The sequence below is a fragment of the Hemiscyllium ocellatum genome, chromosome 12 (assembly GCF_020745735.1).
Source record: "Hemiscyllium ocellatum isolate sHemOce1 chromosome 12, sHemOce1.pat.X.cur, whole genome shotgun sequence".
Taxonomy (NCBI): Eukaryota; Metazoa; Chordata; class Chondrichthyes; order Orectolobiformes; family Hemiscylliidae; genus Hemiscyllium; species Hemiscyllium ocellatum.
The window spans coordinates 92,731,440-92,756,459 of record NC_083412.1 but is presented as its reverse complement, the minus strand read 5'-3'; the positions used below and the strand labels follow the sequence as shown (position 1 = coordinate 92,756,459).

Below are 25,020 nucleotides of genomic sequence, written 5' to 3'. Positions count from 1 at the left end.
TCTCAATATTCTCCCAGGCTCCCTGAAAGCCTCTAATGTATGTTGGATGTAGTTCCAACAAACATTACAGCAATGAAATAGTTTTAGTGTGTGCTGCGTACAAACTGCAATCAGACTGGTGGGTGGGGTTTGTAGCTTTTTCTTTGGAGTCAGAGAATCACACAGCACTGAAGAGGCTCTTCGGCCCACCAAGTCTGTGCCAACCTATCTACAATGATCCCACATCCCAACTTTTGACCCAAGACATTTTAAACGCTTATTCAAGTACTTTTAAAGTTTGTGATGTTTCCTGCCTCCCAGACAGTGCATTCCAAATCCCCACCATTCTCTGGGTGAAGAAGTGTTAATTGAAATCCCCTCTAAATCTTACCCTTGCCCTTCACCTTAAAATTATGCTCCCTTATTATTAACCCTTGAATGAAGGGGAACGGCTGTTTACTATCCATGCCGCTCATAATCTTATACACTTCTATCAGGTCCCTCCTCACACTTCTCAGCTTTGAAAATAAACAACCTGAGTTTATCCAACCTCTCTTCAGAGCTAAATGCTCCATCCCAGGCAACATCCTGGTTAATCTCCTCTGCACCCCTTCAGTGCAATCACATCCTACTTATGGTGCAATGATGAGTGCAGTGGTCTAACCAAAATTCTGGAAAGCTCCAACATCACCTCCCTGTTGTTATAGTCCAGTCCATGACTGATTAAGGCAAGTGTCCTGCATAACTTCTTAACCACCTTTCTAACCTCTCCTGCCACCTTCAGGGATCTGTGGAAAAGTATCCCAAGATCTAACTGTTTCCTAAGCTTCCTAGTATCCTACTATTCTTTGAGTAATTCCTTGTCTTGTTACTCTTCCAAAGTGCATCATCTTCTCCTTTTCAGCATTGAAATGCATCCACCACTGGTCTGTACATCTGACCAATCCATCTATCGCATCATGTATTCTAAAACCTTCTTCTTCACGGTCAACCACCCAGTCAAGTTTTATGTCATCTGCAAACATATTTATTACCACCATCCAACATTCTTATCTATATCATTTATAGGTGTTCCCATAGCTGCTCATGCTGAGCCTGATCGTCTTGACTTGTAAGTTGTTCCAAATTTTCTCACACCATTTCAAGTCTTTTCATTGGACTGGTAATACTTAGCTTGAAATTGATCCTACTTTATTTCTTTGCTCTTTCAGATCTTCATTCATCATTGCAAGTTGAGCAGTGATATTCCTTAAAAAACACATTACCTTTGAGGTGATATTCTCAAGTCTGGATTTAAATTTGATTTTGAATTAGCTTTATTGACACATGTACTTAAATGTGTTTACAGCTGCTGCATTACAGCGCAATCTTAGGTACAAAGGTACTAGGCACAGATTAAGATACTTGGTCTTTGTCTTGACCTTGTTGTCCAGATTCTTGGTCCTGAACATTAGCTGTTCCTACTCAGAAGAAATGAGATATCCCATTCTTCTTAAATAATGAGCTCTATAAATTAATCTGGTGCAATCTGGTGTAGTTTCTAATGTGTCTCTGATGTTTGAGTAATTCCATGGATGACGACAAGTAAGAGAGCACGGCATGCAATCACTGGCCCAGCCATGCCTGTGATCGGGAACAAATTCCGGTTCAAAACAGAATCAGAAATTGCTGGAGAAACTCTGAATGTCCGGCAGCATTTGTGGAGATTGAAACAGAGTTAATGTCTTGAGTCCAAATGCTGCCAGATCTGCATCAATTTCTGTTCTTGTTTCAGATTTCCAGCATCCACAATCCTTTGTTTTATTTTAGTTAAGGATCAAAACAGATTGACTGTACTTGCTCTCAAGCATCATTGCACACGCAGTTGATGAACTGTGTATATGCTGTGATGATGCTGCCACTTTAAGAGGTTAATTTGTCCTTTCGTTTTGAAGAGAGATTGTAAGGCAGAAGTGTCGAGCTGTGTCTAAGAAATCAAACAAATTCTGAGGCCTGGAGGGATTTTCTTTTTAGTAGGAACCATGGAAGTAGCCTAGGTGTAGCCAACTCTCACAGACCAGGCTGTCTGTTTTATTTTAGTTTTTAAGTTTAGTCTTAAGCAGAACCCTATGGGGTCTCAAAAGAGTTGGCTGCTTCAGTGAATGTCTCCTGGCTGCTACATTCTCTGAACTTTCTCTTGCTGTTCTTTCCCTCCTGGATTGGAGAACTGCATGGGAGAAGCTGTCTCTGAATTTGCCTTTTTGCTAAAGGGTGTATTTATGGGATGTTACTGTATTGGACCAGCTAATGAGTAATAGTTATTGTATCCAGTTAAGTTTTTCAATGGTTAAGTTATTCTAAATTCCTCTTTATTTTGTTTGTATTTTAACTATAGCGTTTAAATAACATTGAGTAGTTTGACCAGTCAGATTCCATTTGGAATTTGGCACTTTCACATCTACCTTTAAAATAAGAAGAGCTTAGGGTCTAGACAACCCCTTCTTAAAGTATATGAATTGAGTTTTTGAAAACATTTTTGGTGCGTTGATATTTCCCATGGGATTAGCAATGAGAAACATGCTTTCACCATTTGTGTCTTGTCTGCTACATTCTCAGGCTACTGTTCATCAGTTGCACTTATGTATGTCTGTAAATGGGGCCAAGAAGTGTGATGCTGGAAAAGCACAGCCAGTCAGGCAGCATCCAAGGGTCAGGAGAGTCGACATTTCAAGCATAAGCTCTTTATCAGGAATGTAAATGGGGCACCTGCTAATTTGTGTTGGAACTTGGAGGCTGTCCAATCAATTCAAAAACTCTCTGATCCAAAACAATGCACATTTGATCATATAGTACTCATTAGTCTTGTACCAGGAGAATTGTCCTAGATTTAATGCTGAAGCTGAGAGGTAAGAAGTTGTTCGTTAACATAACAGTCATCAGATGTGTTGTGGAACAGGGAGAGCTAGGGGCTCAGGCACATAATTCATTGAAATGTCTGTCACAGGTAGACAGGGTATTTAAGAAGGCATTTGAGGATAGGAGTTGGAACGTCATGTTGAGGTTGTACAGGACATTGGTGAGGCCTCTTCTAGAGTATTGTGCATAGTTCTGGTTGCCCAGTGAGATAAAGGATATTATTAAGCTGGAGAGGGTTCAGGAAATGTTTACTAGGATGTTGCTGGGACCTAAGGGCCTGAGTTATAAGGAGTGGCTGGAGAGGTTTCATTCTTTTCACTGGAGTGGAGGATGTTGAGGGGTGGCCTTATAGAGGTTTATAAAATCAAGAGGGGCATAGGTAAAGTAAATGGCAAGGGTTTTTTTCCCTAGGATGGGGGAGTTCAAAATTAGGCGGCATACTTTTAAGATGAGAGGAGAAAACTTTAAAAAGGAGATGCGGGGCAACCTTCTTACACAGAGAATTGATCATGTGTGGAATGAACTTCCTGAGGAAGTGGTGAATGCAGGTACAGTTAGAACATTTAAAAGACATTTGGATAAGTACTTGAATAGGAAAGGTTTTCAGGGAAATGGGACAAACACAGGAAAGTGGGACTAGTTTAGTTTGGGATTATGGTCAGCATGGACTGGTTGGATTGAAGAGTCTGTTTCTGTGTCGGATGACTCTATTCCTCGTGAAACCTTGAATCTTCTTATAGATTACCAATGAGTATTTCAGCTACTTTAATGTATAAAGGTTTGGCAAGATAAAAATGAGACTGTCTATACCTGGCAGTCCTAAGTGAAATCCTGTTGTGAAATTTGCCTGGAATCCGCTTCTGGTTGCAGTCTCGTCTGAGGTGAAAAACACGGTCATTTCACTCCTGGTGGAGAAGAGATCATTCAATGAACGGTGACCTGTATACACACCTAGAACCAGAGAACCAAAAACTGAGCACACATTTTAGGCTTTACAAAGCACAAAGCATTTCTTTGACATTATCCTACATTTCACAGTGATTCATTTTTCAGTGACTGGATAGTCAATTGCCTGTGGCATTTTTATATGGAGAGGTGGCCAGAATGTTTAACCATATCGTGACAACTGACACAGCAGAGTTGAGTGCAAATTTTTCATGTTCCAATTAACTATAGACGGAAGGAACGAGGGCTCTTGTGGTTCAATGGTGGGGTCCATACCTCTGAATCAAGACACCAGAGTTCAAGACCCATCTGCTCCAGAGGTGTGTAATAATATCTCTGAACAGATTGTTCTGAAGATATCCAGCAAGGAAGAATGCCATTCCTCATTTCAAGGGCCCAGACAATAGTGAAACACCTTTAACCTCTGAAAAAGTGTAGTTCTTTGTGTAATGTAAGAGTTTTAGCAATGACCAGATTTCCAAGTTTTATTTCCTAGTTCCGTGTCCTCTCTCCCCTTCCCCTAACCCCAGTGGAACTGCCTGTTCTTTCCGGTCTGGCAGTTAGACACCCCATTGTTCTGCCATTCTCACATTCTTATCACTTCATCTGAACTATCAACATACTTTCTCCCCCAACACTCCATTCTTCCCATTACTGCATAAACGCTGACTTCCCCACACTTCACATCAGCTCTGAGGAAGTGTCATTTGGACTCGAAATGTTAGCTTACTGTCTCTCCATGGGTGCTGCTAGACCTGCTGTGATCTCCAACATTTGACGTTTTCGGTACAGATTCTAGCATCTATAGTAATTTGCTCTTCCTCCCTTGTTTTATACGCAGAGGTAAAATGATGTACGAAGGTAAACTGGCCAATAATATAAAGGAGGATAGTAAAAGCTTTTTTAAGTATGTGCAAGGCAAAAAAATGGTTAGGACTAAAATTGGGCCCTTGAAGACAGAAACAGGGGAATATATTACGGGGAACAAAGAAATGGCAGAAGATGGATGAGGGAGATCCAGTAGATGTAGTGTACCTGGACTTTCAGAAAGCTTTTGATAAAGTCCCACACAGGAGGTTAGTGAGTAAAAGTAAGGTACATGGTATTGGGGGCAAAGTACTAGATTGGATTGAAAATTGGCTGGCTGATAGGAAACAAAGGGTAGTGATAAACAGCTCCATTTCGGAATGGCAGGCAGTGGCCAGTGGGGTACCGCAGGGATCCATGCTGGGACCACAGCTTTTTACAATATATAGAAGATGGTATCAGCAATAACATTAGCAGATTTGCTGATGATACTAAGCTGGGTGGCAGGGTGAAATGTGATGAGGATGTTAGGAGATTACAGGGTGACCTGGACAAGTTAGGTGAGTGGGCAGATGCATGGCAGAGTCAGTTTAATGTGGATAAATGTATGGTTATCCACTTTGGTGGCAAGAACAGGAAGGCAGATTACTACCTCAATGGAATCAATTTAGGTAAAGGGGCAGTACAGAGAGATCTGGGTGTTCTTGTACATCAGTCAATGAAGGCAAGCCTGCAGGTACAGCAGGTAGTGAAGAAGGATAATAGCATGCTGGCCTTCATAACAAGAGAGATTGAGTAAAGAAGCAAAGAGGTGCTTCTGCAGCTGTACAGGGCCCTGGTGAGACCACACCTGGAGTACTGTGTGCAGTTCTGGTCTCCAAATTTGAGGAAAGACATTCTGGCTATTGAGGCAGTGCAGCGTAGGTTCACGAGGTCAATTCCTGGGAATGGTGGGATTACCTTACACTGAAAGACTGAAGCGACTGGGCTTGTATACCCTTGAGTTTAGAAGACTGAGTGGGGATCTGATTGAGACATATAAGATTATGAAAGGATTGGACACTCTGGCAGCAGGAAACATGTTTCCGCTGATGGGTGAGTGCCGAACTAGAGGACAAAGCTTAAAATACGGGGTAGACCATTTAGGACAGAGATGAGGAGAAACTTCTTCACCCAGAGAGTGGTGGCTGTGTGGAATGCTCTGCCCCAGAGGGCAGTGGAGGCCCAGTCTCTGGAATCATTTAAGAAAGAGTTGGATAGAGCTCTCCAAGATACTGGACTCAAGGGTTATGAAGATAAGGCAGGAAGAGGATACTAATTAGGAATGATCAGCCATGATCATATTGAATGGCGGGACAGGCTCGAAGGGCTGAATGGCCTACTCCTGCACCTATTGTCTATTGTCTATTTTCATGGTATTTTGAAGTGTATTGATCTGGACTTAGAATCAGAGAATCATAGAATGATACAGCACGGAGAGGGAGGCCATTCAGCATGTCACGCCTGTTCTAGTTCTTAGATAGAAGTTTCAAATGAGTTCTTCCTAATTTTTTTTTCTCTCTATAGCTCTGCAAATTCTAGTTCCTTCAAGTATTATCCAGTATTCATTTGAAAGTTAGAGAACAATACAGCGCAGAACAGGCTCTTCGGCCCTCGATGTTGGGCCGACCTGTGAACTATTCTCGGCTCAACCCCTCCCTACACTATGCCATCATCATCCATGTTTAAATATCCTTAATGTGGCTGAGTTGACTAAATTGACAGGTGGGGTATTCCACGCCCTTACCACTCTCTGCGTTAAGATCATGCCTCTGATGTCTGTCTTAAATCCATCACCCCTCAATTTGTAGTTCTGCCCCCTCGTACAAGCTGACGTCATCATCCTTGGAAAAAGACTTTCACTGTCTACCCTATCTAATCCTCTGATCATCTTGTATGTCTCTATCAAATCCCCTCTTAGCCTTCTTCTTTCCAATGAGAACAGAATCTGTATTCACTGCTCATTCAGTCGTTTCAGTCCATCAACAAGTTACTGCATGAAAAAAAAGACCTTAAAAAGTCTTTAGCTCTTGTGTCATGTACTTGAAATCTGTGTTCTCGTTCTCAACCATCCCAGCAATGGAAACGATATCTCAGTCAGAACTTTGAACACAGTTCTCAAACCTCCCTTTAACCTTCTCTGGTCTAAGGTGATGTCACCAACTTTCCCTGCCTGCAAATCCCAATACTTAAATATTATACTCCTGACACCATTCTCGTAAATCATGTCATGGTCTGAGGATATGGGTAAGCCACTGAGTAGAGGAGAACTTTCTTCACCCAGAGAGTGGTGAGCTTGCGAATTTTTTTTGCCACAGCATTGGTTGAAGCCAAAACATTACATCTTTCAAGAAGGAGTTAGATATGTTAGAGGTGATAGGTATAGGACGGATGTCAGAGGTAGTTTCTTCACTCAGAGAGTAGTAAGCGTATGGAATGCTTTGCCTGCAACTGTAGTAGATTCACCAACTTTAAGTACATTTAAGTCGTCATTGGACAAGCATATGGACGTACATGGAATAGTGTAGGTTAGATGGGCTTCAGATTGTTATGACAGGTCGGCGCAACATCAAGGGCCGAAGGGCCTGTACTGCACTGTAATGTTCTATGTTCTATCTTTCTTGAGGTTAATAGGACCAATGATATGAGGAGAAAGCAGGAAGATTATGCTTTGTTGGATGGTCAGCCATGATCATGTTGAATGGTGGAGCAGTCTCAAAGGGATGAATGGCCTACTCCTGCTCCTTTTTTAATGTCTACATCCCCTCCAAAGGTTTGACAATTTTCTGAAGTGTGATCTCAGAATTGAACACAATGCCTTTGCCCATGTCTAAACTTTGATCCTTGAAGGTTTAGCTCAACTTCCTTGATGTGTATTTTATGCATGGATTGAAAATTTCGGTCTGGTCCTTGTTACCTTGAAGAAGTGATAGTGAGCCTTGAGCTCTGAACCAGTGTGTTGGAGGTATCTCCATGGCGCAGTGAAAGAAGGAGTTCCAGGATTCTGACTGAGCTGTAGTGAAGGAGTAATGATGGAATGCACATGGCCTCTATGTGCTTGTCCTTTAGAGAGCATGGGGTTTTGGGAGATGTTGTTTAAAAGGGCTAAGAGGTGCACAGGAAGGCAGTAGGGGAGAGGTTATGTAATTTGCCTAGTAATCCAACATCCGTAGTAACTTGTGTTCTAACCCCACCATGAGTGGCAGTGTAATTTGAGTTCAATAACAAAGTCTGGAATAAAAAGTTACATGAGTATGTACTTGTTTTCTGGTCATGAATCTGTGACAGTTTACTGGACCTTGGTGTGAGTAAGTTTACATGTAGCCATCCTTTTGTGAAGAAAAGAAAAACCTTCTGGTTCACTAATTTGTTTCCGAGAAGGAAACCTGCCATGTTTATCTGATCTGGCCTATATGTGACTCCAGACCCACAGCAATGTGGTTGACTCTTAACTGTCCTCTGGACAATTAGGGATGGGCAGTAAATGCTGGCCTAGCCAGCGATGCCTATGTGTTGTGAGCAAATTATAAAAAACTTGCACTCTATCTTTTCAGGGAATCAGAAATGCATAGCCTCTTGTATCTATTATTGTACAAGGTTAGATTGGAAACAATGCATGCGCAATCATAAATACACACTCACCTGAGTAGAGTGGTGCTGTGGAAATGCAACAGAGCAAACTGCAGGCAGTTAAAGATGATCAATAAAAACAATAAAGGCTATATCCACCTGACTCTTACCCATCAGTAATGAATCTTTTCCTCTCCCATCTCTGATCTCCAACACATCAAAAATATTTTCCAAGTTGAAGTCTTCAAAATGGAGTTGGATATTTTTACCCTTGTCTGCAATTAAATACCATGTGCCTGAAATTTGGAAAAAAAGGTGATGAGTATGGAGGATTCCATGAAGGATGTAGAGGGTCAGCAATGGGAATGGGAATACTTTCTTGTTGGAAGCAACCGGTGTATTTATTGTGCTTACTTGGTCTGGTCTATAAGTAACTCCAATGGTATGGCTGACTTTAACATGCCCTCAGAACTGTCCCAGTGATCCACTCAATTGTATGAAAGAATATCCAAAACTAATAAAAAGAGATAGACTGGGAGTGGTAATGGCCTAGTGGTATTATTATTGGACTGTTAATCCAGAGACCCAGATAACACTCTGGAGATCCCTGGTCGAATCCTGTTGTGGGAGATGATGTAATTTGAATTCAATTGAAAAATAAAACTGGAATTAAAGTCAGCTGATGATATAGCCAATTGTCAGAAAAACCCACATGTCTTTCTGCTGTCCTTACCTGGTCTCACCTACATGTGACTCCAGATTCATAACAATCTGGTTGAGTCTTAACAATGTGGGCAATTAGAGATGGACAATGAATGTTGGCCTAGCTGGTGACACCATCATTCTGGGAATGAATAAAAAAAATTACACAAGACACTGAAAAATCACACCATCAGCCTCACATCTGCCAACTGTGTAAAGTCCTCCTTAATTGTATTTGTTTTTGTTTCATTTTTTTCATGAGACCCAGGCATTGTTAGCAAGGCCAGCATTTCTTTGTCCATTCTTAATTACTGTTGAACTGATTTGTGAACAATTGCAATTATGGGATGCAAGCTCAAGCTCCCCAGAGTTTGTTTCGGGCATCTGTACTACTTGCCAAGTAATATCTTTACTGCACTAACATCGCCTCAAAATCCTAGTATGTGCTGTCCCACTGGGAGGACTAATCCACTGTAGGCTGTGACACTGTGGTATACAGATGGGAAGGAATTGCCCTGGGAACCATCAACATTGACACTGAGCCCCACAAACTCTCATGGCATCATGTCAAATATGGGCAGGGAGGTCTCCAGCTGAACGCAGCCCATTCAGTTTAATAATGTATCCTCCTTCACTTTGAATGTCAATTAAAAAGAAGAACAGAGAGTGGCAAGAGTGCAGAACATACTCCGGGTGGGGGATTCCAATGCCCACCACCATGAGTGGCTTGGTGGCACCCGCTGCTGATGAAGCTGGAGGATTCTGAAAGAAAATAAATGCTATATTGGATTTGTGACAGTGGGTGAGGGAACCAGAAAGACTGATAAACATATTTGACCACATCCTCACAAATCTACCTGTCACTGATGCTTCTGTACAGGACAGCATTATAGGGTTGATCACCACACATCTCTTGTGGATTTGAAATCCAACCTTCACATTGAAGATATGCTGCCGCACGTTGTGGATCAGTAATTGCCGAGTTAAATAGTTTTAAAATAGATCCAGCAACCCGAGACTGGGCATACATCTAATGCTGTAGACCACCATCAGGAGCAGAACTGTATTAGACCAGAATCTGTTACCTTATGACTCGGCAAATCTTCCATTTCACCATTACCATCAAGCCAAGAGATCAATTCTGGTTCAATGAAGAATGTGGGAACAGAAGCAACAGGCATAAAATGATGAGTCGAGCTGGTGAACCTATAACATCAGATTACTTTGAGAAGCAACCCAGTGCAAAAGACAAGGCTGAAGCATTTGCAGCAGTCTTCAGCCAGAAGTGCTGACTGTGTGATCTGTTTCAACCTTCTCCTGGCTCCCAGCATCACTGTTGCCAGTCTTCAGCCAATTCATGTGAAAGCAAGAAATGTCTAAAGGCACAGGATACTGTATTGTCTATGAGACCTGAAATCACTCTGGCAATAATACTGAATATTATGCTCAAGAACTGGCTGCATACCAAATAAAGCTGTTCCAGTGTAGCTACAACACTGTCATCCATCCAACAATAAGAGAAATTGTCTAGGTGTCAGCCAACCACAAACAAAAACAAGATAAATCCAACCGAGTCAATTAGTGCCTCCTCGGTCTACACTTGATTATCAGTAAAATGTGTCACTGGCTGTGCTAAGAAGAGGCACAGATTTGTCAATAACTTGTTTCTCAGTTTGGATTCTGCCAGAACACAGAGCCATGGATTGCATCATGACAATAGGCAATAGACAATTGGTGCATGAGTAGGCCATTCTGCCCTTTGAGCCTGCACCACCATTCAATACGATCATGGCTGATCATCCTCAAATCAGTATCCTGTTCCTGCCTTATCTCCATAACCCTTGATTCCACTATCCTTGAGAGCTCTATCCAACTCTTTCTTAAACAAATCCAGAGACTGGGCCTCCACTGCCTTCTGGGGCAGAGCATTCCACAGACCCACCACTCTCTGGGTGAAGAAGTTTCTCCTCATTCCTGCCCTAAATGGCCTACCCCTTATTTTTAAGCTGTGTCCTCTGGTTTGGGACTTACCCATGAGTGGAAACTTGTTTCCTGCCTCCAGAGTGTCCAATCCTTTAACAATCTTATACATTTCAATCAGATCCCCTCTCAGTCTTCTAAACTCAAGGGTATACAAGCCTTCAACATAAGATAGTCCTGCCATTCCAGGAATTGACCTTGTGAATCTACGCTGCACTCCCTCAATAGCCAGAATGTCTTTCCTCAAATTTGGAGACCAGAACTGCACACAATATTCCAGGTGCGGTCTCACCGGGGGCCTGCACAGCTGCAGAAGAACCTCTTTGCTTCTATACTCAATCCCTCTTGTTATGAAGGCCAGCATGCTATTAGCTTTCTTCACTAACTGCTTTACCTGCATGCTTGTCTTCTTTGACTGGTGTACAAGAACACCCAGATCTCTCTGTACTGCCCCTTTACCTAACTTGACTCCATTGAGGTAGTAATCTGCCTTCCTGTTCTTGTCACCAAAGTGGATTACCACACATTTATCCACATTAAATTGACTCTGCCATGCATCCGTCCACTCACCTAACCTGTCCAGGTCACCCTGTTATCTCCTAATATCCTCCTCACATTTCACCCTGCCACCCAGCTTTGTATCATCAGCAAATTTACTAATGTTAAGATTAATACTATCTTCTATATCATTAATATATATTGTAAAAAGCTGCAGTCCCAGCACTGATCCCTGCAGTACCCCACTGGTCACCGCCTGCCATTCCGAAAGGGAGCCGTTTATCACTACTCTTTGCTTCCTGTCAGTCAACCAATTTTCAATCCAAGTCAGTACTTTGCCCCCAATACCATGCACCCTAAATTTGCTCACTAACCTCCTATGTGGGACTTTATCAAAGGCTTTCTGAAAGTCCAGGTACACTACATCTACTGGATCTTCCTTGTCCATCTTCAGAGTTACATCCTCAAAAAATTCCAAAATATTAGTAAAGCATGATTTCCCCTTCATAAATCCATGCTGACTCTGACCTATCCTGTTACTGCTATCCAGATGTGTCGTAATTTGGATAGCAGTAACAGGATAGGTCAGAGACAGCATGGACTTTGAAAGGGAAATCATGCTTGACTAATTTTCTGGAATGTTTTGTGGATGTAACTCTGAAGATGGACAAGGGAGATCCAGTAGATGCAGTGTACCTGGACTTTCAGAAAGCCTTTGATAAAGTCCCACATAGGAGGTTAGTGAGCAAAATTAGGGAGTATAGTATTGGGGGCAAAGTACTGACTTAGATTGAAAATTGGTTGGCCGACAGGAAGCAATCTAAGTCAGTACTTTGCCCCCAATACTATACTCCCTAATTTTGCTCACTAACCTCCTATGTGGGACTTTATCAAAGGCTTTCTGAAAGTCCAGGTACACTGCATCTACTGGATCTCCCTTGTCCATCTTCAGAGTTACATCCACAAAACATTCCAGAAAATTAGTCAAGCATGATTTCCCTTTCAAAGTCCATGCTGTCTCTGACCTATCCTGTTACTGCTATCCAAATTACGACACATCTGGATAGCAGTAACAGGATAGGTCAGAGTCAGCATGGATTTATGAAGGGGAAATCATGCTTTACTAATATTTTGGAATTTTTTGAGGATGTAACTCTGAAGATGGACAAGGGAGATCCAGTGGATGTAGTGTGCCTGGACTTTCAGAAAGCCTTTGATAAAGTCCCACATAGGAGGTTAGTGAGCAAAATTAGGGCGCATGGTATTGGGGGCAAAGTACTGACTTGGATTGAAAATTGGTTGGCTGACAGGAAGCAAAGAGTAGTGATAAACGGCTCCCTTTCGGAATGGCAGGCGGTGACCAGTGGGGTACTGCAGGGATCAGTGCTGGGACTGCAGCTTTTTACAATATATATTAATGATATAGAAGATGGTATTAATAATAACATTAGCAAATTTGCTGATGATACAAAGCTGGGTGGCAGGGTGAAATGTGAGGAATTATGAAAGTGCACTCCAAGGTCTCTTTATTCAACAATACCCTCCAGCACTTTACCATTAAGTGTATAAGTCCTGCTCTGATTTGCCTTTCCAAAATGCAGCACCTCACATTAATCTAAATGAGCAAAGAATCTCTCATGTTCAGTCCAGGAACTGTATGGTGTAAGAAAAATACTATGGTTTAACTTGGGCAGAGATCCTGTGCCCCAGACAATAGTTAAGTGTACAGCAACAGATTGCAAATGTCTCTTCGCACATTGAAGATTTAGTAGTCCTAGCTTTCGACTTGATTTGGCTGAGGTGACTAGCATTTGCTTTCCATTTATGACTCTTGGTTCTAGATCTTTGTTCATATGTTTGCAATGGATTCACAACATACTCTGGAATCTCAGTATGAATATGATGCCATCTGATTGTCTAAACCTTACTTTCAAATATGATGCCATCTGATTGTCTAAACCTTACTTTCAAACGCTTCATTTTGAACCATTATGTGCACAGGTCTGTGAAGACCCTGATATTGACAGACGCGCCGGTGTCAATCTGAGATCTCAGGTTGACCTGATGGTTTCCTCATGCAGTCCTCATTCAAGAAGCCACTAACCGTACCTCACTTATTGATGTGACTGAACTCACGTGTCGTATGGTTCAGCTTGTCAGAATCTTTAGTCAAAATCTTTCCATTGGTCATTTGTAGTTGCATTCCTTTTTGTTTATTTCTATCCAAAATCTTGTATCCAAAATGATTCAGCTTCTTGCAGAGAGAACCCTGCTTTCCCCAAACTGGGCATACCCATTCTGCCTTGGCAAAAATACCCTCTGCAGTATTCACATCATGTCAGTGATTGTTCTGCTCTTCATACCTAAAGGACCTGACAGTACGATGCAAGACCTCATTGCTGTAGGACTCTATGATCCTGCCATTGTTATGTCCTAGCTGGCAATTTACAATGTCAACACATCTGCTCGTATCAATTATTCTCCTGAGTGTAACGTCCCCCTCTCTTAATAGATATGCTCTTACTGCTGAATCCCTTCTACTTCATGCAAACATGTCCTCCCTTAGATCATCTTTTCACAGCACAGATTCTAGAGGTCTGGTAATGACATAATATATTGATCACCATGTTATTCCTTTGATCCCTAATTTTGATGTAAAGCCATTTATATGTGATATTCCCTTGGAGTTCAAACTGTGCATTCAAAGCTTTTGAAATTTCTCTATTTTTTCTAGAATATATTTTGAAATAGTCTCATGCCAACAGGGACACACATGTAACGACTCACCCTTGGCTTGCTCCAACAATTCTGTTGCTATTTTGGCATCGGGCCAAAAATTGATTCCAGGTTTAATTCAAATCACCTGTCACATGAACAGGAGTTGGCATGGGAAAGGGTGCAGCCATTTACATTTAAGCTATGACTTGCTTCTTTGTTCTTCATTCTTACTTAGTTACAACTCACAGCTTTGCACATATCTGTGTCTGTCTCTCCGGCTGTAGCTGTGTTTTTCCTACACCATTGCAATGCTCAAAGAGTGTCTTGTGACACTATGCTTTGTGTGCATAGTGCATCAGTATGTTCAACACAAAGTCTTTATTGCAGTGAACGGCTTGTACTGTATGTGCCTCACATGATTGCAACAGGCTAAGAGGGACATTTCACATCATTGTGTTTCATCTCAAACACTGCCTGAATTAGAGAGGGATTCTTTATCCTCTCCATGACAAGTGAGAGTTTCAGTATCGTTTCTACTGCCCAGGCTCTCTGGAAATGGAGAAAGTGCAAAACTGTCTCATGGTAGACCTGTAGATGATCACTCCTTCTGAATTGGGGATTTATGAGAATTGGGGAGGTGTTTAATGCAGGAGGGGTTATCTGGTGTAGGAGGAGTGTTCTTTCCCAATCAGAAACTTAGTCCATTCTCCTGCCGCTTGGTTCGTTTGAGCATGAGCAGAAGGGGAATGTCTGAGCAGGAGGGAAATGATGAGAACACTAAAGGGAAAACACAGCAAGCATAATAAAAGAACATTAACTTCATTCAAATGGAGCATCCATTCTCAAATTGCCAGGACCCAGAAGAAAAATCAAATTTAAACATTGTTAAAGAAGTCTGACTTACAAGAAGCATTATTCACATAGTTTTTGGGGAAATTTATTGAGCTGAAGGTTGTGTTTGGTTCCCTTAGTTCCAAAGGTCCTCCACAGTCAGCTGTAAAGAGAAGAAATGTTCAATGATGCATAGCACACAGTATAACACTGCAACTGTTTCATCCCTGGCTTTCACCTTGGATTTGTAGATTCACACAGTGTAGAAAAGGCCCATCAGCCCGTCGAGTCTGCACCATAACTACCACTAATTCCTCTCTGGTCACAGGAGAAGTGCCAGAAGACTGAAATGGCTAATGTGGTCCCACGTTTTTTTAGATTTAGATTAGATTAGACTTACAGTGTGGAAACAGGCCCTTTGGCCCAACAAGTCCACACCGACCCGCCGAAGCGCAACCCACCCATACCCCTACATTTACCCCTTACCTAACACCACGGGCAATTTAGCATGGCCAATTCACCTGACCCGCACATATTTGGACTGTGGGAGGAAACCGGTGCACCCGGAGGAAACCTACGCAGACACGGGGAGAACGTGCAAACTCCACACAGTCAGTCGCCTGAGTCGGGAATTGAACCTGGGTCTCAGGCGCTGTGAGGCAGCAGTGCTAACCACTGTGCCACCGTGCCGCCCATAAAGTATCCCACTCAAACCCATTTCCATGTACCTAACTTACACATCATTGGACACTATAGTCAATTTAGCATAGCCAGTTCACCTAATCTGCACATCTTTGGATTATGAGAAGAAAGTGGAGGATCCAGAGGAAACCCAAACAGCCACAGGGAGAATGTGCAAAGTCCATACTGTCGCCTGAGGCTGGAATCGAACCTGGGTCCATGACATTGTGAGGCAGTAGTGCTAACCACTGATCCATTGTGCCACACCAAATCCCATAAGGGTAATAGAGGTGAACCAGGAAATTACTGACCAGTGAGTTTTATGTCAGTGTTAGGGTAACTATTGGAAAACGTTTGAAGGGGCAAATTAATACTCACTCGAAAAGGCATGGTTAATTAGGATGATTAGATTAGATTCCCTCAAGTGTGGAAACAGGCCATTCAGCCCAACAAGTCCACACCGACCCTCTGAAGAGCAACCCAACCAAACCCATTCCCCTACATTTACCCCTGCACCTAGCTCTACGGACAAGTTAGCATGGTCAATTCACCTAACCTGCACATCTTTGGATTGTGGGAGGAAACCAGAGCACCTGGAGGAAATCCACGCAGACACAGGGAGAATGTGCAAACTCCACACAGTTGCTCAAGGCCAGAATTGAACCCAGGTTCCTGGTGCTATGAGGCAGCAGGGCTAACCACTGAGCCACTGTGCTGCCTGGGATAGTCTGGCCTTGTCAGAAGGTGGTCATGCCCATCAAATTTGTTAGATAGTTGCCAGGCAACTCAGTCCACCCAATTGTCTCCCATCTTTTTCTTCATGCAGTTTAGATTAGATTACTTACAGCGTGGAAACAGGCCTTTCGGCCCAACAAGTCCACACCGACCCACTGAAGCGCTTACCTCTTACCTAACACTACAGGCAATTTAGCATGGCCAATTCACCTGACCCGCACATTTTTGGACTGTGGGAGGAAACCGGAGCACCGGGAGGAAACCAAAGCAGACACGGGAAGAACGTGCAAACTCCACACAATCTGTCGCCTGAGTCGGGAATTGAACCCAGGTCTCAGGCGCTGTGAGGCAGCAGTGCTAACCACTGTGCCACCGTGCCGCCCACTGGGCATCTAGCTTTCAGGGAATGGGTTGCTCCTTGTCAGACACCACTTCATACAGAGCAGGAACATGCATTTAAACCAACCTATTATAAGATATCACAATATACTTTAGTTCATTAGCTTAATGTGGAGCGCAGTCTTCATTCAGGGAGTGGCTTCAACTGGGAGCCATCAATAGAGTGCATTGCCATGTTGTTTTCATGTTTGAGGGGGCAGGGACTGCACATCTAGATATGAACATAACTCAGTTGATACCCACACTATTTTTGAGCCAGTAGATTATAACTTTAAGGCTCACTCTCGGTGGACTCTAAGCTGTGATTCCACTTTAATTTGGTCTTGAGTATCACATGTTTGAGAATGGTTGACCTTCTAATGTAGCATCCAATTGATATTCAATTTGCCTGTTTTGATGAACATATTCCCTTATGCTCATCATGATTTTTGATGTAATATTCCCTTATTCAACCCACAAGAGAACTAGCTGTTGACCAGTGCCTTTGGTACCCAGTCCAACATATTCTCCTCAGCTAACACCACCGCTAAACTAGATTAAGTGGGCAATTATATCATTGCTACATGGGGATTGTTGTTACTGAATGAGTTGTTGGGTTAGTCTGAATAATAGAGCACATTTCAAAAGGAATCCATGAAACATTAATAATAATGATTATACTGTGAGCAAAAACAAATAATCTAATGACTAACATTTTTATCTCAGACAAACCCAGACTGTAACTCAGGGAATCCTTAAATAAATTCTCCTAATGCATGAGCTCAGGAGTGAATTGTGGGGAATTGCAGCTTGCAATGAATCCTGGTTAAAATTTGTTAACTCACTACAGGTTTGGAATCATCCTGATCCTTATGGCTCAGCTGCTGGTTTAAGTGAACCCCTCAGTTTATTTTGTTAAAAATAATGTTCTTTTGCAAATCTCTTTCTGGCTTGGATTTTTGGCATGTCAGGTTTACATTTAAAAATAATAGGAGGGATTGAATTCCAGGATTTCTAAATCCATTCCCAGGGTTTCTAAAGTCCATCAGGGCCTATTAAGGATACAAGTGATTCAGTTGTAAACCTGCACTTGCCACATCTAACTATGTTGGCTCAATTGCAGGGCTAAGAAACTCCTAGGCTCCTATGTTGGAGTTAGGCCAACATTTTACAACATAAAGGTTTCTACTGTTCTTAGCCAAACCTTATTTCTTACATCTATTTCCCTGTTGAAACACCGGAGCCCTTGCTTGATGGACAGCTCTCTGCTGTCAATTTACAATGTTTATTTACACAAGATTAAGAGGTATCAAGTGCTTACAGTTTCGGCTCTTGATAAATAAATAATGTTTGGAGGATTTACACTTTCAATGGGCTGCAGTGACAATGAGTTTATTTTAAATACAAAATGATCAATGAAAAATAAAAATAGTACACATTCTGTTCACTATAGCATGCATGGTTTTTATTCCCTGTATAGAATGAGGATGCGCATGAATTAACCTTGCTTGGCATTGCCCAATAAGAGATTATTAGGGTTAATGGAGCATGAAGGTTGACTAGAAGGGAATTTCTTGGAATGAGGTACATGAGGGACCACCACGTGAGGAAGTGAGGTGGAGGTGCCATACCGCAGGTGTGTGAGTAGGGGTATGAGGTGGATGAGGTGGCAGATTGACAACATGAGGGGGGTGAGGGATGGAGGACTTTTCGGTTTTTTTTGTTATAACTGGGGGAAAGTCCCATAGTACTGAACTGGACCTTTTAAACAATCGGTCTCAGTGCCATCCACTGAATCATTTCCAGGCTTGGCTGGCCCACCAGCGGCAGCAGGCATTTTGGGTGGCATAGTGGCTCAGTGGTCAGCACTGCTGCCTTACAGTACCAGGGACCCAGGTTCAATTCCAGCCTCAGGCAATTGTCTGTGTGGGGTTTGCACATTCTCCCGGTGTCTGTGTGGGTTTCCTCCAGGAGCCTTGGTTTCCTTCCACAGTTGAAAGAGGTGCAGGTTAGATGGGTTGGACATGCTAAATTGCCCATATTGTCCAGGGGTGTGCATGCTAGGTGGGTTAGTCATGGTAAATGCGGGATGGGTGCTGAGTCTGGGTGGGATGCTCTTTGGAGGGTTGGTGCAGAATGGATGGATTGAATGAATGGCCTCCTTCTGCATTCTAGAGGTTCTATATTATTTTTCTCCTACGGTGTTCAGACTGACCCAGGAGATTTACAAATCCCATTATCTATGTCAAGGATGGAAGTCTAGAACCTCTCTGACTGTTTGCCTGCCTACTTATCGGTACACCTTTCGATGTATCTCTCACGGTCTATGTTTCTATCTACCTACCTAGATATAAGTCTTCCTCTGAATTTCCTTCTTACTTACTTGGTCCAGGAATTGGAGTTGTGGGTTGTGGTTCAGCTGTTGGCTCTGGGTATTCACTCTCATTACAGATGCTATTTGTAAGTGATATGTCATCCAACGCGATTTCAGAGAATTGTCCACTATTCTTAACAGCTTCAAAGACAACCTGAATAACGAGTAAATGTATACACAGAAACACATGGAACAGAACTGAAACATTGACACTTCTTCCAGCTCTTTCTAATAGAGGTTTGGCAAGACACATCTGGTTTTGATGTAATTGGATGTTTTAGTGGTGAATGGTTTCTTACTCAGTTTTCCCTTTGTCCAGTTTTCAGCCTTCCTATGCACTGCAGCATCAGGGACCCAGATTCAATTCCTGCCTCAGGCAACTGTGCAAATTCCACACAGACATTCTCCCCATGTCTGCTGGGTTTCCTCCAGGGACTCCAGTTTCCTCTCAGAGTCTAAAGATGTGCATGTTAAGGTGGATTGGCCATGCTAAATTGCCCCATAATGTTCAGGAATGTGTAGGTTAGGTGGGTTAGTCGTGGTAAATGCAGGATGGGCACTGGGTCTGGGTAGGATGCTCTTTGGAGTGTTGGTGCAGACTCGATGGGTCAAATGCCCTCTTTTTGCACAAGTCACAGGGAATACATCAGAAAACCCATCCATTAGGAAGGAATAACATGGGGAGATCACCCGAATTGACCTTTTGAACCTCCATTTCTCACCATGTGAGGCAAGATTCCCACTGTAGTTTGGAATATGTCCATGATGATTTCATCAACATCAGAAGTGCACAGCAATAGTGAGATGTTTCCCCTCATGGGGGAGTCTAGTACCAGAGTGCATAGTCTCAGAAATAAGGGGTGCCAATTTAAGACAGAGAAGGGGAGAGGTAGGGGGGAGGTATGTCTTTTCTCAAAAAGTTGAGTCTTTCAAACTCTTTGCTACAGAGAGCTATTGGAACAGTGTCTTTGCGTACATTTAAGGCTGAGATAGATTCTTGATTGGTAGGGATCAAGAGTTACAGTGAAAGGGCAGGAAAGTGATTGTGAGGAATGTTGGATCAACCATGATTACACACCACTTATTGTTAGCCACTGTTCCCATTAATAGCTAATCGACCTCCCAGCCAGATCATTATCAACTCCTTTCTCTGTCCAATTGTCTTTCTCTCTCTGGGCTCTATCCTACCTATCATTTTCTCCTTATGCCCTCTTCCAACCCTACCTTCTGCATATAAACTGACATTTGCCTAGCCACCATCAGTTCTGAGGAAGGGTCATTGGACCTGAAATGTTAACTCTAATGTTTCTTCACTGATGCTGCCAGATCTGCTCAGCTTTTCCGGCAACTTCTATTTTTGTTTTCGATTGCAGCCATTCGGTCTTTACAAATCTGAGCAGGTTTCCATTTCTCACCTGACCACCTGCACCTCAGCAGCTCAGTTTTCTATGAAGATTTACCCATCAGAGCTATCTGAGTAAGAATGCCAAAGAGTAACTATTGTGGAACGTGGAGAAAGATTTATCCTGTATGTCTGTGCCTGCTAAAAAGCTGAGTTGAAACCAAAGAAAGTGAAATGAATCTCCAGAAACTGCCAGAGAGGCTTCTGCTGCATTTGAGTTTGAGATAGTATCAATCCCAGAACCATCTTCTTCCAAACTGAAGAAAAGTCATACTAGAATCTCTATCCACAGATATTGTCAGACCTGCTGGGTTTCTCTAGCACTTTTCTGTATTTATTTCAGATTTCCATAATCCCCAGTACTTTGCTTTTATTGAAATGAACTACAAAGTGTTTACTCCACAAGATTGTTCTCATTAGACCAGGAATATTTTTACCCCCAAAATGTCTACTAGACCACAGAAGGCACTAGGCACCCACAGATTCAGATTATTGAAATGGTGAAACATGCATCAATTGCCACCTTCCATGTTAGAACATAGAACAGTACAGCACAATACAAGCCCTTTGGCCCATGATGTTGTGCCAAACATTTATCTTCATCTAAGATTAACCTAACCTACACAGCCTGCAATTTACTGCTGTCCACGTGCTTGTCCGGCAGCCACTTGAATGTCCCGAATGTCTCTGACTCTACTACTAATACTGGCAGTGCTTCCACGCACCCACCACACTCTGCATAAAGAACCTACCTCTGACACCTCCCCTATATCTTCCTCTAATCACCTTAAAATTATGATGCCTCATGACAGCCCTGGGGAAAAGTCTCTGGCTATCTACTCTATCTATGCCTCTCTTTACCTTGTACACCTCTATTAAGTCACCTCTCTCCTCCTCCTCTCCAGTGTGAAAAGCTCCAGCTCACTCAACCTTCCTTCATAAGACAAGCATTCCAATCCAGGCAGCATCCTGGTAAATCATCTCTGCACCCTCTCTAAAGCATCTACACACTTCTTATATTGAGGTGGCCAGAACTGTACATAATATTCCAAGTGTGGTCTAACCAGGATTTTATAGAACTGCAGCAAAACCTCACGGCTCTTAAACTCAATACTCCTGCTAATGAAAGCCAAAAAACACCATACACCTTAACAATCCTATCAACTTGGGTGGCAACTCTGAAGGATCTATGTACATGGACAACAAGATCCCGCTGTTCCTCCACACAGCCAAGAATCCTGTCTTTAATCCTATATTCAACAGTCAAATTCGATCTTCCAAAATGAATCACTTCACATTTATCCAGATTGAACTCCATCTGCTACCTCTCAGCCCAGCTCTGCATCCTGTCAGTATCTTGTTGTAGTCTGCAACAGCCCTCGACACTATCTACAAGAGCACCAACTTTTGTCTTTGGCAAACTTTCTAGCCCACCCTTCCACTTCATCCAATTCTTCATTTATAAAAACTACAAAAGAGCAGAGACCTAAGAATAGATCACTGAGGGACACCACCGGCCACTGACCTCCAGATGGAATACTTTTCATTCATTACTATTCGTTGTCTTCTTTTGGCCAGCCAATTCTGTATCCAAACAGCCAGATTTCAATGTATCCCATACCTCCTAACTTTTTGAATGATTCTACCCTGGGTATCCTTATCAAATGTCTTACTGAAATAAGGCATTCTTTGTGCAATTCTATGAACAGAAGAGGTGCAATAGTCCAAACATTACTCCCTGAGTGGCAATGTTGCCTCTTTCTATTGAGAGTTAATGAGGCCCCTGTGCAAACATGATGAACAAGTCCTTGAACAAGCATCAACTGCAGATACTGACCATTACTTTCTCGGTTTCATTTATCGTCAATTGTCCATAATTCCACTGATTGCCGTAGTTTCCCTCTTTCTGGAAGGCTGTCTGTAACACGTTAGTGCTGTTGGTGATGTAAACACGCAAGCGAGAAACTTGTATTCCATACATGTAGTACCTGGGTGGAGAAGGAAATCACGGTACATGTAGGAACATGGCAAAGAGACTGAAGACTTGGGCACAGAGTCACGAAGCATGGAAGGAGGCTGCTTGGCCCCTCATATCTGTGATGGATCTTTGAAAGACTATATGATTACTCCCAGTCTCTGCTCTTCATCCTCCAAAATCTTCCTTATTCACAACATACACAATAGTCCATTAGAAGTTACGATTTTCTACATTCATCACTTTCACAAACAGAGAATTCCAGATGATAGTAACTCAGTGTGAAAGTATTATTTTTGTCTGTCTCCAGATATTTCCATTCATCCATTAGCTCACAAACACACACCCATGTGCCCAGTGCACACCTTAAGGCACAGATAGACAAAGAATACATACCCAAACATACCTCATACTCTGCTCATATGTGCACATCTTCATAGTTCCTGAACGCTATCATGCCATGGAATTTACAAAGTTCGTACATGTCACAGCTAACTTCTGAGAATTGCATTTTAAAAAAATTTTCTCAGCTCATTTTGTCCAGGGACTTCACTTGGTCTCTGAATAAATATTAAATCTTGGATTCGTTACCTACCAGAATTCAAGACATGAAGGCTTAGTCCCAACAGATAACATAGGGCTGAAGAGTCGGATCTTCCTTGGCTTGTTAAATGGTTGTGATGGAGTCATGATGTAATATCCTGGAATTTAAAAAGATCATTAAGAGTTTTGTACAACAGAAATTTACATTCATAAGTCTCCTTTGACAGGACTTTCCAAGCTTAAACAGTCAGAGATCTGCAGCACAGAGAAAGCCCACTGAGTCTGCACTAGTCAAAAATAACCACCTAACTGTTCTATTCCTGTTTACCAGCACTGAGCCCATATCCTGTTTGCCTTGGCAAGGCATGTGTAAATCTAATTGCTTCTTACATTTTAGGGTTTCTGCCTTTACTATCCTGAAAGATAGTGAATTCCAGATGAAGGGCTTATGGTCGAAACATTTATTCTCCTGCTCCTTGGATGCTGCCTGATCTGCTGGGTTTTCCCATCACCACACTGTTCAGCAGTGGATTCCAGATTCCCACTAACTTCTGAGTGAAAACATTTTTCCTCAGTTCCTCTATACCCCCTCCCTATTACCTTAAATCGATGCTCCCTGATCATTGATGCTCCACTAAGATTAAATGTTTTCCAGTCAACCCTGTCTATGTCCCTCAATTTTCTCAATGACATCTCCTCTCAATTTCATCTGGTCTAGGGCAGAAACCCTAGTAGTATCCAATCCCTCTTCATAACTCACTCAAGCCCAGGCAACATCCTGATAAATCTCTGTAACATTGTTTCCAGTGCACTCACCTCCCTCCTATAATGTAAAGCTTCCAGTCACAATAACATCTCTTAACCATCATCCTCTGCTTCCAGCAGCTCAGCCAATTCAAGATGCAATTGGACAAATTTCCTTGGTTCCTGTTGTCTCTTACCTTCGCCATCAGTCTCTCAAAAGTTATGCTGTAAGTTGATTATATCAACTGCATTGTTCACCTGGTCACTTCAGAAAATTTAATTAAAATGGTCAGACACAATATCCTCTTAACAAAACCATCCTGACTGTTCTTGTTTAATCCCTACCTCTCCAAATACAGACTAATTCTGTCCTTCAGAATTGCCTCCTTTCACCGAGGTTAGACTGTCTTGCATGTAGCTTCCAGTTCATTCCTTGCCATTCTTGAACAATGGTACCACATTGGCTGACCTCCAGTCTCCTTGCACCTCTCCTCAGGCTAGAGAGAAATCAATCATTATTGCCAATGCTCCTGCTATTTCCTCCCTCACATTACCTGACAACCTTGGATACATTTTATCTGGCCATGAGGATTTATCTACTTTTAAACCACCCAAATCACTCAATCTCCACCCTGCCTAGGATAATTTATTTAAATATTTCAAAATTCTTCTCCCTGTCTTCCTTGCCCACATTGTCCCTTTCATTAGTGAACACTGACACAAAGTATTCATCTAGAACATTAACTACATTCTTTGGCTCCATGCACAAATTAATGTTGTGGTCCATAATATGGTCCATTCTTTTCCTAGGTATCCATGTATCCTTACCGTACTTTAGGGTCATAGATTTATAAAGTCATTTTACCTGCCATTGTTCTTTCATATCCCCTGTTTGCTCTCTTGATTTCTTATTTAAGTGTCCCCTTGCACATTCTGTAGTCCTCTAAGTATTCTAATATTTTGAGTTCTCAGTATCTGCTATGAGACTTTTTTTCTCCTATATCCAATCCTGTTTATCCCTCGATATCCAGTGTTCACATGATTTGTTGGTCCCGCCCTTTACTGGGACAAGTTGGCCCAGTACTCTCCTTATTTCCTTTTGAATGCATTCCACTGTTCTGACACAAATCATACCTGGTCTTACTGAAATCAGTCTTCTTTTAGTTTAGTACTTTGATTTCAGACACATCCGCATCTTTTTGCATACAGTCTTGAACCTAATTA

General features: G+C 42.3%; 1 protein-coding gene across 1 annotated transcript in view; it reads right to left on the bottom strand.

Annotated features, from left to right (window-relative positions):
* The window catches only part of tmprss15 (transmembrane serine protease 15), a 121,799-nt gene that overhangs the window by 27,120 nt on the left and 69,659 nt on the right, over positions 1-25,020 (bottom strand). Inside the window, exons 8-13 of the mRNA XM_060832833.1 lie at positions 23,105-23,210; positions 22,372-22,522; positions 19,142-19,286; positions 15,038-15,127; positions 8,406-8,531; positions 3,685-3,825 (exon numbers count right to left, since the gene is read on the bottom strand). Coding sequence (XP_060688816.1) covers positions 3,685-3,825; positions 8,406-8,531; positions 15,038-15,127; positions 19,142-19,286; positions 22,372-22,522; positions 23,105-23,210 — 759 coding nt within the window. The remainder of the gene's footprint in view (positions 1-3,684; positions 3,826-8,405; positions 8,532-15,037; positions 15,128-19,141; positions 19,287-22,371; positions 22,523-23,104; positions 23,211-25,020) is intronic.